Source organism: Jaculus jaculus, chromosome 9, assembly GCF_020740685.1.
Source record: "Jaculus jaculus isolate mJacJac1 chromosome 9, mJacJac1.mat.Y.cur, whole genome shotgun sequence".
Taxonomy (NCBI): Eukaryota; Metazoa; Chordata; class Mammalia; order Rodentia; family Dipodidae; genus Jaculus; species Jaculus jaculus.
In genome coordinates this window covers 27331499-27345665 of record NC_059110.1, presented here as the reverse complement: position 1 = coordinate 27345665, position 14167 = coordinate 27331499, and the positions used below count along the sequence as shown (strand labels likewise).

Genomic DNA, 14167 nt, shown 5'->3' with positions numbered 1-14167 from the left:
CAGCGGGGCGGGGCGGGGCGGGGCGGCGGGACTGACGTGGCCCGCGGCATGGAGCGAGCGTGATTCATCCGCCGAGCTCCGGGATGGGGTTGAGCGCAGCAGCGGCCGCCTAGGCTCCAGGGCCCGGCAGGCAGGCAGGCAGCGGCGGCGTCCGTCCCCGGCATCCCCGGGCATCCCGGCTGGAGCGCGAGCGCGCGCGCGCGCTCTCCTCGCCCAGTCTCCAGCCCAGCTCCCCCGGGGGAAGGGAAGGTCAAGATGGAAGAGATCCTGAAGAAACTGCAAAAGGAGGCGTCAGGGAGCAAATACAAAGCCATCAAGGAGAGCTGCACCTGGGCCCTGGGTAAGCCAGCCACTGGGGAGCCGGGAGGGACGCTGCCCTCCCCCCCTCCCCCGCCACCTGCCCGGGGAGATGCGGGGCCGACTGGGTAACTGTCCCCTTGGCTGTCGCTGAGCGTCGGCTAAGGATGCCTGTCGCGCAATTGCGAGAGTTGCCTTCGAGAATGGATGTGGGGGATCCGAGTGTCTTAGCTGGGGCGTGAGCGCCCAGCTTGTCTCCCTTCTGGTCTCTTGTTCGCTTCTCCCAAACCTTCAACGGGATCCACTGGCTTTCCCGTTGGTCGGCCCCATTCCTGGTCTCCAGCCCCGTGGACAACACCCCAGGGTTGAGGTTAGGACCTCCGACCAGTGGGAATCCAATGCTCTGGTCTCCAGGCGCCTGTAGAAAGGGGGGGGCCTCTTCCCAAACATTGGCGAATGGAACCAGGAAGGAAGGCTTGTTTGATTTCATTTTCCTGATAGAGGTCGGCTTACCAAGTATTTTGCTTTCAAGGGTGTTGTTTGTGTCTGGATCATGACAGCCGGGGCTGCGATTCTGTTGTGGTCTGTCTGCAGCCCCCCCCCCACCGCCCCCGCGGACAGGTGGGCTTTGGGAACCTGTGTAAGGTGACATCCCTTAGCAAATTCCTGCTTCCCTTCAGACTCCGGTCGCAAGGATCCCCAGCAGGGAGAAGAAAAAAAAAGCCAAATGGCATGACATATGTATTAGGCAAGAGCGTGGCATTCAGGTGGGTCAGGCTGGGCAAGCCAAGAAGAGAAGCAAGGGGCACAGACGCCTTTAAGAAAGAAAAGGCCACGAAGGAGCCAGGCAGCTCCGGCCCACTGGAGTCTGCATGTGATTCCTCAGTAGCCACTCAATTCACAAACAGACTCCCTTTCCCTCCAGATGAAAAACAGTGTTTGTTATACGTCTGTAACTGGGGGATGCTTCTGGGCAGGGACAGACCAGTGGCACTGGTCTTTCCAGTGAATGTGGAATGGTGACACTGTTTTGGGTCACGCTGCTCATATTGGGAAGGCCTTAACTCCCATATGTTTGGGTGTGTGTACAATCACAGCAATGCTGTTCTTTTGTTTAATCCGTGCATCTCATCACAAAATCGTCCAGCGGATTGCTTAGGAAGTTCAATCATCCAGGTAGAACTAGCACTTCTTCAGGGGTTTAGTTTTCTGCGAAATAAAAATGGACCAGCTGTCTGACAGCGGCCAGACTCTTAAAGCCACAGTACTAATTTGGCATTGCTGTTTGTCGTTTAGCAGGGATTCTGAGCTCCATTCCCCAAACGTCTCTAATGATGGGTCACAGATGGCTGGGTAACATAATAAGGCAGGGTCCGACTGTGTTATGAAACAAGCAGTCCCTTGTATGACAAGCAGTTCCTCGTATCCGTTATTAGTGTGCAGTAAAAGAAGCAGATTTAGAGGACCTGGGAGGTCGAGAGAAATCAAGTGTGTTTCATTTAAAGTTTGAATTTTTGTTTGTTTGGTTTGGTTTGCTTTTTCAAGGTAGGGTCTCACTCTAGCCTAGGCTGACCTGGAATTCATTATGTAGTCTCAGGGTGGCCTCGAACTCACGGCGATCCTCCTACCTCTGACTCCCAGAGTGCTGGGTTTAAAGGCGTGCACCAGCTCATCCTGCTTAAGTTTGAAATTTGATACTTAACGTCTTGTCAGGTTTACTCTACGGTGTTGTTGCCTTCAGCATCCAGCAAAGCCCAGAGCTGAGGGAAGGTAGATGTTCCCGGCCAAGACCGGAACGTGGCTGGAGTGGAAGAGTAGATGTGCTTCCTTTCTGAGTGCAGGGATTATTCTGTCATTAGCATGAGGAGAGGTGAGCCAGTGAATGCACAGTAGTGTGGCGTATTGTTGTGTACCTGGGAATAACCAAACCCAGAAGACAGGTCAAAGAATGGGATGTAAAAGTGAGGCCAGGGGTACACGCAGGGGATGAGTGTGAGCTAGCGGGCTTTAGAAATATATTTGACTGCAGGAGAACTTCAGCTGGTGCTGGCTCAGCAGTTAAATGTACTTGCTAGGGGCTGGAGAGACAGCTTAATGCTTAAGGCACTTGCCTGTGAAGCCTAAGGACTCATGTTCGATTCTCCAGATCCCACATCAGCCAGACACACAGTCACGCAAGCATGCTATGTCACACATGCGCACAAGGAGACTCACATGCCAATTCTTCCTTTCTCTCCCTCTCTCTCTCTATCTCTCGTGAAGAAGAAAAAGCCAGTTTGTTGGGCTTGCCTCAAAAAAGGGGGAGGGGGATGGAGAGATGGCTTAGTGGTTTAGGCTCTTACCTGCAAAGCCAAATGACCCAGGTTCAATTGTCCAGGACCTATGTAAGCCAGATGCACAAGGTGGCACATATCTAGAGTTCATTTGTAGTGGCTAAAGATCCTGGCACATCCATTCTCTCTCTCTCTCTTTCTCTCTTTCTCTCTCTCTCACAAACAAATAAATATTTTTTAAAGCTCTTGCTAGTAAAGTCTGAAGGCCCAGGTTTGATTCCCCAGCACCCACTTAAAGCCAGATGCACTAAGTGGTACATGCATCTGGAGTTCATTTGCAGTGGCAGGAGGCCCTGGTGCACCTATTTTTTTTTTTCTCTCTCTCTCTCTAGTAAATAGCATGTTTTTTTTTTAATTTTTAAAATATTTTTAATTTTTTTTATTTAATTTTATTTAATTGAGAGCAACAGAGAGGGGGGAGGGATGGGGGCGCCAGGGCCTCCAGCCACTGCAAACTCCAGACATGTGCATCTGGCTAACATGGGTCCTGGGGAATCGAGCCTCGAACCAGGGTCCTTAGGCTTCACAGGCAAGTGCTTAACCACTAAGCCATCTCTCCAGCCCAATAGAATGTTTTTAAAAAGAACCTAACCCGTTTTACTTCTCATGCATTATCATTGAGCTAACTTTTATTGAGACCACCTCTGTACTGACTCTGTGGTTAACTTGGAAGGGGAGTGTTGGGAGGGCATTGTGAGAGGGAGGAGGGGAGTGCCATGTAGACAGAGGCATTGGAAGTGGCTTCCTCTTTCTCTTTCTCATTTCAGTTCATTTCCATTTCCACGGCCACAGCAATATTTTTGCTACAAAATACTTGTCACTCCTTAGCCCTCAGCCATTACATGTGCACATCACCATGTGAGTTTCCTACAATGTATTTTAGAATCTAGACCCATTTCTCATTTGTATTCCCCCACCACCAAGAGCTCAAGTGTCTGATTGTTAGCTGTGGAATTTTCCCATTCTTTGTTGTTGTTGTTGTTGTTGTTGTTGTTTGTTTTTCAAGGTAGAGTCTTACTCTAGCCCATGCTGACCTGGAATTCACTAGGTAGTCTCAGGGAGGCCTCAAACTCATGGTGACTCTTCTACCTCTGCCTCCCAAGTGCTTGGATTAAAGGCATGTGTAGCTTTGGCTGGCCTTGAACTCCTGCCTCCACCTCTTCAGTAGTTTCCTTCCAGCATATGCCACCACAATAGGCATTGTTACTGCTACAATTTCTGCCAGCAAACCCTTTGTCAGTTCCTTTGAGGCTCTCTTCACACAGGAAGCATTCCCTGTTTTCCTTGGCCACTCTGCTGGCTCACAGCCCTGTCCTCCTGACGCTCTGAGATGTTTTACTATGGATCACAGAGTTGGTGCGTTCGCAGCTTCTCCATTAGGGAAGGATCACTGAGAATGTGTTGGGTGCCAGAGGTCAGACTAGTTAAAGCAACTTAGGTCCCACACAATTTTCTTGATCCACCCATTAGCGATCGCATAGAGCAGGTGTAGGTTTCAATTGATGTGCAGTTTGTACATAGCATCAGGAATCTTGCTTTGCTCTTTATGGATTGACTGACATGTTCTGCATGGATCTCCAATTGTAGACTCATGAATTTCCACACTTCTGGGGAGGGCTATCAGCACTTAGCCAGTGGGAGAGAGGAGTTATCCTCCACCCCTGCCCCGCCCCAACTTCACTCAGGCCATTGTGGTCATTTCCCACTTAAACCATCATGGAGTGGTCAACCCCCTGCTTAGGCTAGCTTAGGAGAGAAGAGGAACTGCCGCACTTAGACTTTCCTGGGAGGAGACAGTCGTCTTCTTTTGGACTAAGGAGAGACATCCTCTCCCACTTAGACAATCATGGGATAGAGGGTTCTTTTCCCACGCAGACTATGTCTATGATGATGAGGTATGCATGTGGACCTAGAGAAGAAAAAGAGGTGAACTGCATGGTGGAGGAAGCTAATGCAACCTCAGAGCTTTGTTACAGCAGGACGTCATGTGACAGACGGTAACAGACCAGCTGGGACCTAGACCACATGGCTGACTGTTGCAGTCCGGGTTGCATTGCTGGTAGAAATCACCCAACAAAGAGCAGCTTCTGAGAAAAAGAGATTTATTTTGGCTTACAGGCTCAAGGGGAAGCTCCACTATGGCAGGGGGAAATGGTGGCACGAGCAGAGGGTGGACATCACCCCCTGGCCAACATAAGGTGGACCACAGCAACAGGAGGGCGTGCCAAAAACTGGCAAGGGGACACTGGCTATAATACCCATAAGCCCACCCCCAACATACACTGCCTCCAGGAGGTGTTAATTCCCAAATCTCCATCGGCTGGGAACCTAGCATTCAGAACACCTAAGTTTATGGGGGACACCTGAATCAAACCACCACATTGACCTTAGTCCACCACTAACTGTCCTTTGCGTCATTATAATGGTGTCGCCACATCATCAGGAAATGTCTGAAGCCATGACATATCTGAAAAATACCCAGATAAGAGGGTGAAAAAGGGCAGTAAACCCTATTCAGTGGGGAAAATCAGACCCATTCGTGGAATCTCTCCCTCTTAATTCATGAATGAACTTCCCGTTCATTAAAGTTCACTCATATGACCAGTTAATCAAAATCAATGAAGAGGTGTAATTTTTTTCTTGAGAAGCCTGCTCTCTACTAGAGTTTATATGTCCTCTCTCAAAAAAAAAAAAAAAAAAAGCCCACTTTCTCACAGTTCCTTACTATGACTCATCTCTGAATTCTTTCTTGGACAAGTGGCAAGAACCTGGCAACATTAGTTAAAAGAGTGTCTGTGCTATTTCTGAGACCTCCCTGTCCTTCACCCCTGGCAACTGTTAAGCCCTTTTAGGATGGTTTAAATGTGTAGCCCCATACACTCAGGCTTGAATCTTGAATCTCCAGTGGGCAGAGCCCTACTGGGAAAGATGAATGTCCCTGGGGGTAGATATTAGAGTCCAGCCCTAAGGTGGGTGGGGGAGCAGTTGGAGTTCTGGCTGTTGGGGTCTCTCTGCTTGGATCTGTGAAAGAGGGCGATCCTCTTCCATGATTCATAGTGTTTCCCTGGATTTGTAAGCCTGAAACAAAATACTTCCTCCCATAAGTTGCTTCCAGTTGGATGTTTGTCTCTGCAACAAGGAGCTGACTGCAACAGGAGGGGTCTTTTCTTGCTTCAACCATCTTGGGAGGAAGAGGTCATCACCACATGTAGACCAGCTCAAGAGAGAGTGGCTATTTCAGTCACTCTTCCATGGTCCCTGGTGTCACCTGCTCTTTCTCTGTCTCAGTGAGTCATGTGACTACCCCTGAAGCCTTGCTTTAACCAAGGAAGGTAGTGAGTAACTGGCTTGGAAAATGCCATAAAACCTATTGAAGTCCAGGGTTAGGGAAAGATAGTTTTCTTAGAGTAAACTGCGGGCAGGAGAGTAGGTGTTGGCTAATCCAGGCAATAAATACCAGCAGTGTGACAAGCTCTGTGAGCACAGGCGCTGAGTGTGACATTGTGGTGACTTCTGCATGTACAGTTTGAGGAGGTGGGTGTTCAATCGATTAACAAATTCTTTCATGACCCACCTGGACTTCAAATGTTATTCATCTTTACTCTTAATCTGTAAGAGTCACCTATGCTCATTTTTGGAAACAGAAAATTTTTCAGAACAGTCTAAAGAAAACAATAAAAATTGCCACCTACAGATAATGTTATCAAGGGCTTAACAGCTTTTTCATTCACAAAGGGTCACACATCACATGGCGTACTGTCATTAATTTTTTTTTTTTTACTTTAGCATTTTTTTTTCTTTACTGTATTTTTTTTAACTTTAGCACTTTCTCATACTTCTCTGGAAATGAGTGTTCTTCATGGTCACTGAATGACTAACAAAGAATACAGGACGCATTTTTTTCTTTACTTGGTGCTGTCTAGATCCTTGTCGGTCAGTAAGGAAATTCTCTGATTGAGTAAAAAAGAATGAGTCAGTTGGCTGAGGTGAGCTTAGGTGAGCCTAAAGGAACAGGGTTTTCCTTTAGGCATTGGCACACTGCAGATGAGAAGGGTTGGCTAAAAGTGACATCTAGAAAACACTAACTTATTATAGAACTACTTTTAATATTTTACATATGTCAGAGGGGGGACATAGAATAACTTTGGGAAGTATAGGAGATGAGAGATGGAATTAGAGGTGGGAACAGCAATTAGAATGAGGTCCAGCTATCCAACCATTATCCGTTTTCCAGTCACAGTTCTATTACCTTCACAGCCAGACATCTGAAAGAGTGTCTGTAAGGTCTGGGGGCCCAGACCTCACTTTATTTTTTTGTGTTAATTTGTGTGTGTGTCTGTGTGTTTTGCAATATGTGAGCACAGGTACATATGCTCCGTGTATATTCGTGGGGGGGGGGGTCTGGAGAGGAGGATGCTGCATTTCCTGTATTGCTCTTCTGGCTTATTTCCTTGAGATAGGGTCTCTTGCTGACTGTAAAGTTCGTTGTTTTTCAGTTAGACTGGCTTACCAGTGAGCTCCAGTGATCCTCCTGTCCATGTCCCCCACCCACAGTACTGGGGTTACAGTCGTGCATGCCCATGCCTAACTTTTTATGTGGGTGCTGAGGATCAACCTCTCCTCCTCATGCTTTCACAGTGAGTTCTATCACCTGCTGAGGCAGCTCCCTACCCCCTTATAGCTCCTGCTTACGTCCTCAAGTCTTTTTCAAGCTACCCTCCAAAAAGCACCACCTACAGAACCCTAATCAAGCCGCACCGAGCTATGTGAGAACACCGAACAGCACCCACAGCATGAAACAGAGTCCTCAGTGCGTATGACCTGCCTCCCGCCTGACTCACATCCTCAGCCTGCGTCCCCCTCCCCCTGGCATTCTGAACTTTAGCCATACTGACGCATACTGCTGTGGGCCAGGTGCTGGTACCACACTATGCAAATCAGCCAAACAATGCCACACAACGTTCATGGAGTCCTTCGAGGGATGGCAGCTAAGAAAAAGTGAAAATAGACATAACAACTCAGATAGTACACTCTACAAAGTCCCCAACCATGTCTGTACTCACCATTGGGTCCCTAGACGAGCACATGGCCTGAAACCTAGTAAGTGCATCAAAGAAAAGAGACAGGAACTATTGCTGACATCTAAGGACAATGTCAGACTCTTATGACCATGACTTCACTTGTGTTCTCCTAAGACTCCTGTGGGCTGGAGAGATAGCTTAGCAGTTAAGGCACTTGCCTGTGAAGCCTAGGGACCCACGTTTGACTCTCCAGATCCCAAGCAAGCTAGCTGCACAAAGGTGAGGCAAGTGCAAGGTCACACAGAACCACTAGGTGGTGCAACCATCTGGAGTTTGATTACAGTGGCTGAGGCTCTGCTGTGCCAGTCCCCCCCCCCCCCACAACAAGGCAGGTGTTAGAGAATGGGGCTGGGAGTGTCTCTCAGTGGTCAATCACTTGTCTAGTACTCATAAGGTCTTGGTTCAATTGCAGCATCCAAAGAAAAAGAGAACCATAAAGATGAGGGTACTGAAGCTTAGAGATAAATAACTTGCCCTATCCCACAGAACCCCACGCTGGTATGGAGCCCAAAATGCAAAATGTGGTTCTCTTTGTGAAGCAGTTACCTTACCATTGCTGGGGAAGAAACATCCAACCAGAAGTAGCTGATGGGGAGAGAGGGTTTACTTAAAAGTTTGTAGTTCCAAGGGGAAGATTTGTCATGGCGGGGAAAGCACGGGACAAACAGGAAACTGGCTCAGGTCTTGTCACCTCTCTGGATAGAAGTAATCTCCGTGCTAGGCTAATGAAGTTCCAGGTCTACCCGCCAGTGACACACCTCCTCCAACAAGGCTCCACCTCCCAAGGGCTCTGGCAACTAGAGGCTGAGTATAAGCTTTAATCACCAATGCATAACGCTATGAGGACACTTTGCATTCAAAATGCAAGAGTTTGCTTTCTCTGTTGCTGTTTTCGTGGTACAGGAGTACCGCTGTGCTACAGAGCAGTGTTGGGGTATTTCCTGTACAACTGTAGCCCAGCCTTTCCCCTCACTGCCCCTTGGGTACTCTTTGCCTAGAGTTCAACCATTGTTCCCATATACCTGGAAGAGTGGTAACTCTGAGACTGCCTGGGATCATGGAAGCTGTCTTTTCTCTTCCCCACCTTTTTTTTTTCTTTTTTCTTTTTCTTTCTTTCTTTTTTTTTTTTTTTTAAGGTAGGGTTTCACTCTAGCCCAGGCTGACCTGGAATTCACTAGGTAATCCCAGGGTGGCCTTGAACTCATAGCCGTCCTCCTACCTCTGCCTTCCGAGTGCTGGGATTAAAGGCGTGCTCCACCACGCCCGTTTCCCCACCACCACCACCATTTTGAGGGGTGCTGGGGCTCGAACCCAGAGCCTTTCATGTTAGGCAAGTACTCTACCACAGAGCTGCTCCTCCTCCTCCCACATTCTCTCCTCCCTTTCTTCTAGCTCACTCAGCGGTTGTGGATGCTGCACACCCTCGGTTGACAGAAGCCGCTCTCCTTGGAGGGAAAAGGCTGCTGGTTCGCTAGTTCATTGTCATTGCTTCTCCTTGACCAGCAGCACTGACTCACCCCGGTGCTGGCCCCTGTCATGCTAACTGCTGGGTCTTGTTGTCCTGTGTGGCATTTGGAGCTGTCCCCAGCTCCTGCATCCCAGCGCTTCATTTTCTTGTCACCTTGTCTCATCTTCAGCTCTGACCTCTGTCTTTCCACCTTCCCCCATGGCTTCTTCCCTGTGGCACCACGGACCCTGCTCAGCTCTTAAGTCAACTGTTTTCTATCCGTTGGTGACAACAGGCCAGATCCTGTCATTCCTTGGCCTGTTAATAGTGACTCTAAAGGATGCCACCTTTGGTCCCTTGTTTTCTCGGATCTCTTAGCAAAGTGGAAGATTTTTTTGTTGTTGTTGTTGTTGTTGTTTTTCGAGGTAGGGTCTCACTCTGGCTCAGGCTGACCTGGAATTCACTATGTAGCCTCAGGGTGGCCTCGAACTCACGGCGATCCTCCTACCTCTGCCTCCCGAGTGCTGGGATTAAAGGCGTGCGCCACCACGCCCGGCGGAAGATTTTATATATATATATATATATATATATATATATATATATATATATATATATATGTATGTATGTATGTATGTATATATCTTTTTCCTTTCCCAGGAGAAATTGTTCAAACTGACAAAAGCTTTTTGACTGTGAGCAGCTGACCTCTTGGAGGCAAGTTGGAGGGACTAAGTTGAACTCCTTTGGGAAAGAGAACACGTAGTATTTTATTGTCTCCACAGCTTGGAGGCAGCACTGGTGTGAATGATCCACAAGCAGTGAAGCATTGACAGTCCAGGTTGAATTAATAAGATGTGAGGGAGGAGCCTCCCGATCAGTGCTCCTAAGTGCAGCATGATGGAGCCGAGGATGTGCTCCTCAGTGAGACAAATGGGACCATCGGGTACTTTTCTTTACAAGTATGAATTGCTGCTGAATGATACTGAAATGGTTTCACAAGGACGTGGCTTTTGTTTCTCTAATTGGAGGAAAAGGGTATCTTGATCGGTTGTGGATAGAGTGCATTGGCATCTGGCTCAGGAGAGTTTAGTTATCTGTTCTTTGTCACAGAGGAAATGTGTCCTTCTTTTAATAATTTCTTCCCCCAATAATGCGATGAGGTCCATCCAAGGAGAAGGGTTTTTAAAATAAGTATGACTTCCATGCAGATGATTGAGAATTAACTAATTTATTCCTATAGGAATTTCCAAGGTGAGGGGGAAAAAATTCCAAGGAAATTCAGGAACAGCATAGGTTTTCAGTCTTTAAATATAACTTCAGATTACAGTTTTGAAGTATTTACTTGTAACTCTGCAATTTTCCTTTGACAGAAACCCTAAGTGGCCTGGACACGATTGTCAAGATCCCTCCACACTTGCTGAGGTAAGAGATAGTATAATATAATGGATGTAATTTTCCCACCATGCTTTCCTGGAGGCTCAATCACCTCATTGGTTTTACAGCATTTCACTTGCTGACTAATGTTGCCTGTTTGCTTTGCTGGTTGGTCGGTTTTGTATCCATGAACTGGAGTATTTCATGAGATTAGCAGTGGGAACCTTTTCCATCTCCATCTGACTGTTGCATGAGTAAGTAAAAGAAGTCAGTGTTCCTAAGGGACAGAGATCAGTGGAAAGGGGATGAAAATGGTTAAGGAGATGTGCAGCCAGAACTTAAGGGAGCTCGTGGGCAGCAAATACCACACCATCTGGGGGCATGCGGCCCTACGCCAGCTGGGGAGGATTGAGGTTCACTGGGCCACACTGGCTGGCTGGCTTGTACGTAGTGACTGCAGCAGCTGTATCTGAGAAGTGAACTTAGCCCTCATCTTCCCCACCTTCCCGGACACCTTTTCCCTCCTCATCATGAGCGAGATGCATGTCTCTTGTGGAAAATTTAAAATGAGCAAAAGTATGTGGCCCATAATTAGACACCTAAGGGTAATGACAAAAACCAGGTTGATGTATTTTCGGAAGTCTTTTACATATACATTCAGTTTTACAAGTCAGTATGAAATTTTATTTCCAACTTTGTTTCCTGGTTGCTTTTTTGTTACTCGATACTATATGAAGATTGTTTTCTAATATGTGCTCTTCAAATTAAAATGTTGCGTATACTTCCGTCTCATGGCTATAGCATAATTTATTGAACTGGTTTCCTTGTATTAAACATTTGGAGCATCTCCAGGCTTTTTTTTTTTATTACAAGGAATATTAAACTCACAGTCCCTTGTTGAGCACAGTTCTGCACTGTCAGGAGAGAATGACTTATTAGGTATTTCCGTTCTTTTCAATCAGATCGAACAAGAATTATGTTCTGCCTTTTAAAAAAATAAAATAAAAAAGATTACTTGTCCTGTAAGATCTGCTACAACCTTCCATGTTAGGAGAGCCCTCCATGTTAATCAGACTGAGGGTACGTTTAGCATGTGAGAGTGGACAGAATGAGGGAGGCGCCCATCTGACTCGCAGAGGGCTGTTCCTGCTGGTGTGTCCAAAAGGAGAATAGGAGCTACATGCAAGACAGTTCTAGGGAGTTCATTTCCGGCTCCCCAGCTCCTATACGTAGCCCTTATTGAAACTGAGCTACTCAGCCAACCATGTCTTTGCCACATCTGCTATTCCATCTCACCTTCGGCCATCCTTGCTCTGCCTGACAAAGGAAAGGCACTATGTGCATTGTCCCCCATGCAGAAACCGCGTCCCACCATAAAAAACTATGAAAACATCATGTCTGTGACAGCAAAGGGGATGAGTAAACAAGGAAGCATCCTTAAAAATATATTACTTTATTTATTTGCAAGCAGAGAGAGAGAGAGAGATCCACACAGAAAGAGAGGTAGCAAGAATGGGTGTGCAGGGTCTCCAGCTGCTGCAAATGAACTCCAGACGCGTGTGCCTCCTCGTGCACCTGGCTTTTTACATGGGTACTGGGGAGTTGAACCTGAATCATTAGGTTTTGCAGGCAAGCTCTTTAACAGCTAAGCCATCTCTCCAGCCTGAGAAACATCTCTGTAAAAGTCAGGTCATTTTGACTTTTTGGCTTTGAGCGAAATTGAAGAAAGACCTAATCTAGTAATAAGATGATAGACAAAAATATTTTTTTCATGATGTCTCCACTTTATTTATATTGGTTAAATTGAAAATGAAAAGTTCTGGATTTGATGCTAAGCCTGGCCTTGTTATGACAATGGGCAGTACTCATCCTTAGATGCCTGAACTAAATGAAGGACAAACCACACAAGCCCTGGCCATTTCTTCAAAAATGCATTCCCAGTAGCACTGTTCTTGCCATAGTAAATTTATTAACATCCTGGTGAATAATTGTTAATATTCTTTGGATAAATTATGTACACTAGTGATGATAGCTCAAACTAAAAGGAACACTTTTAAGCTCTATAGTCACAAAACATTTTTAAAAAATTGCTTTATGGGGGTTGGAGAGATAGTTTAGCGGTTAAGCGCTTCCCTGTGAAGCCTAGGGACCCCAGTTTGAGGCTCAGTTCCCCAGGTCCCACGTTAACCAGATGCACAAGGGGGCGCACGCGTCTGGAGTTCGTTTGCAGAGGCTGGAAGCCCTGGTGCGCCAATTCTCTCTCTCCCTCTATCTGTCTTTCTCTCTGTGTCTGTCGCTCTCAAATAAATAAATAAAAAATGAACAAAAAATATTTTTAAAAATTGCTTTATTCATACTGTGTTCCAAGGAAATATAATAGCAAGATTAATAAAATCCACTCAAGCATTATGACATATTATATAAAGAGAAAATTACGTGGGGTAAGTGGAATGGATATAGGAGAAAAGAGAACAATGCACCATTATTTATTATTAGTGAATACTATTCTTTTATTTACTTGTTTATTTATTTGTTTTTGGTTTTATCAGGTAGGGTCTCGCTCTAGCCCAGGCTGAACTGGAATTTACTATGTAGTCTCAGGGTGGTCTAGAGCTCATGGTGATCCTCCTTCCTCTTCCTCCCCAGTGCTGGGATTAAAGGTATGTGCCACCACGCCCAGCTTATTCTCTTATTTTTTGACAGATGAACAAAAATGGCTTTCAGATTGTTATGGTAGATTTCATGAGATGCATTTAAAGAGTGGCAAGTTCTAAATAAAAAAAATTTAGTAATTCCAATACATCAGAATCAGCACTTTCATTTAACATTATGAAAAAAATCTAGATGTGAAATATGTGAAAAACAGAATTTTAAAGATTTTTGTTTGTTTGTTTGTGTGTGTATGCGTCCATGGTATGTGTGGTGCATGCATGTGCATGTGACCGTGCAGCGCCCCACATGCTCATCTATGGCAGGGGGTCCTCGCTGTGGTGAGGTGAGAGAGGAAAATATGGTGTCCCCCTCCCATGCTCTCTCACCCATTCTCACCTGAGCTGGAGTCTTTCACTGATCCCAGGCCTTGATGGTTCTTGTTGGTGCTTTGTTTTGTCTTTTGAGCTCTGGCAATCTAGGACTCGCATTACACATCCTGGGGGTTGAACTTGACTGGACTCTCAAGCCTCCTCAGCCTCTTATACTTACACAGGCAGTGCTTGTAGCCATGGAGCCATCTCTCCAACCCTTGACTCTTTAAGAAAATAGTTTATTTATTTACTTGAGAGAGAGAGGGAAAGAGACAGAAGAAGAGGCATCTCTTCATACTTAGCTTCATTTTTTTAAAATTTTTGTTCATTTTTATTTATTTGAGAGTGACAGAGAGAGAAAGAGGCAGATAGAGAGAGAGAGAGAATGGCATACCAGGGCCTCTAACCACTGAAAACAAACTCCAGACACATGCGCCCCCTTGTGCATCTGGCTAAAGTGGGTCCTGGGGAATTGAGCCTCGAACCGCGATCCTCAGGCTTCACAGGCAAGCGCTTAACAGCTAAGCCATCTCTCTAGCCCCTTAACTTCATTTTATTCATGTGTTAACCTTTGCCCCAAAGCAGCTAGCCATCTCCTATACCCATAGAAAG

The 14167-nt window shown here is 46.3% G+C and overlaps 1 protein-coding gene across 1 annotated transcript in view; it reads left to right on the top strand.

Moving 5' to 3' along the window:
• The first annotated feature begins 249 nt into the window (after positions 1-249).
• Arfgef3 (ARFGEF family member 3) overlaps positions 250-14167 on the top strand; it is a 196172-nt gene continuing 182254 nt past the window's right edge. The window contains exons 1-2 of the mRNA XM_004651167.3: positions 250-340; positions 10529-10580. Coding sequence (XP_004651224.2) covers positions 256-340; positions 10529-10580 — 137 coding nt within the window. The 5' untranslated portion in view covers positions 250-255. The remainder of the gene's footprint in view (positions 341-10528; positions 10581-14167) is intronic.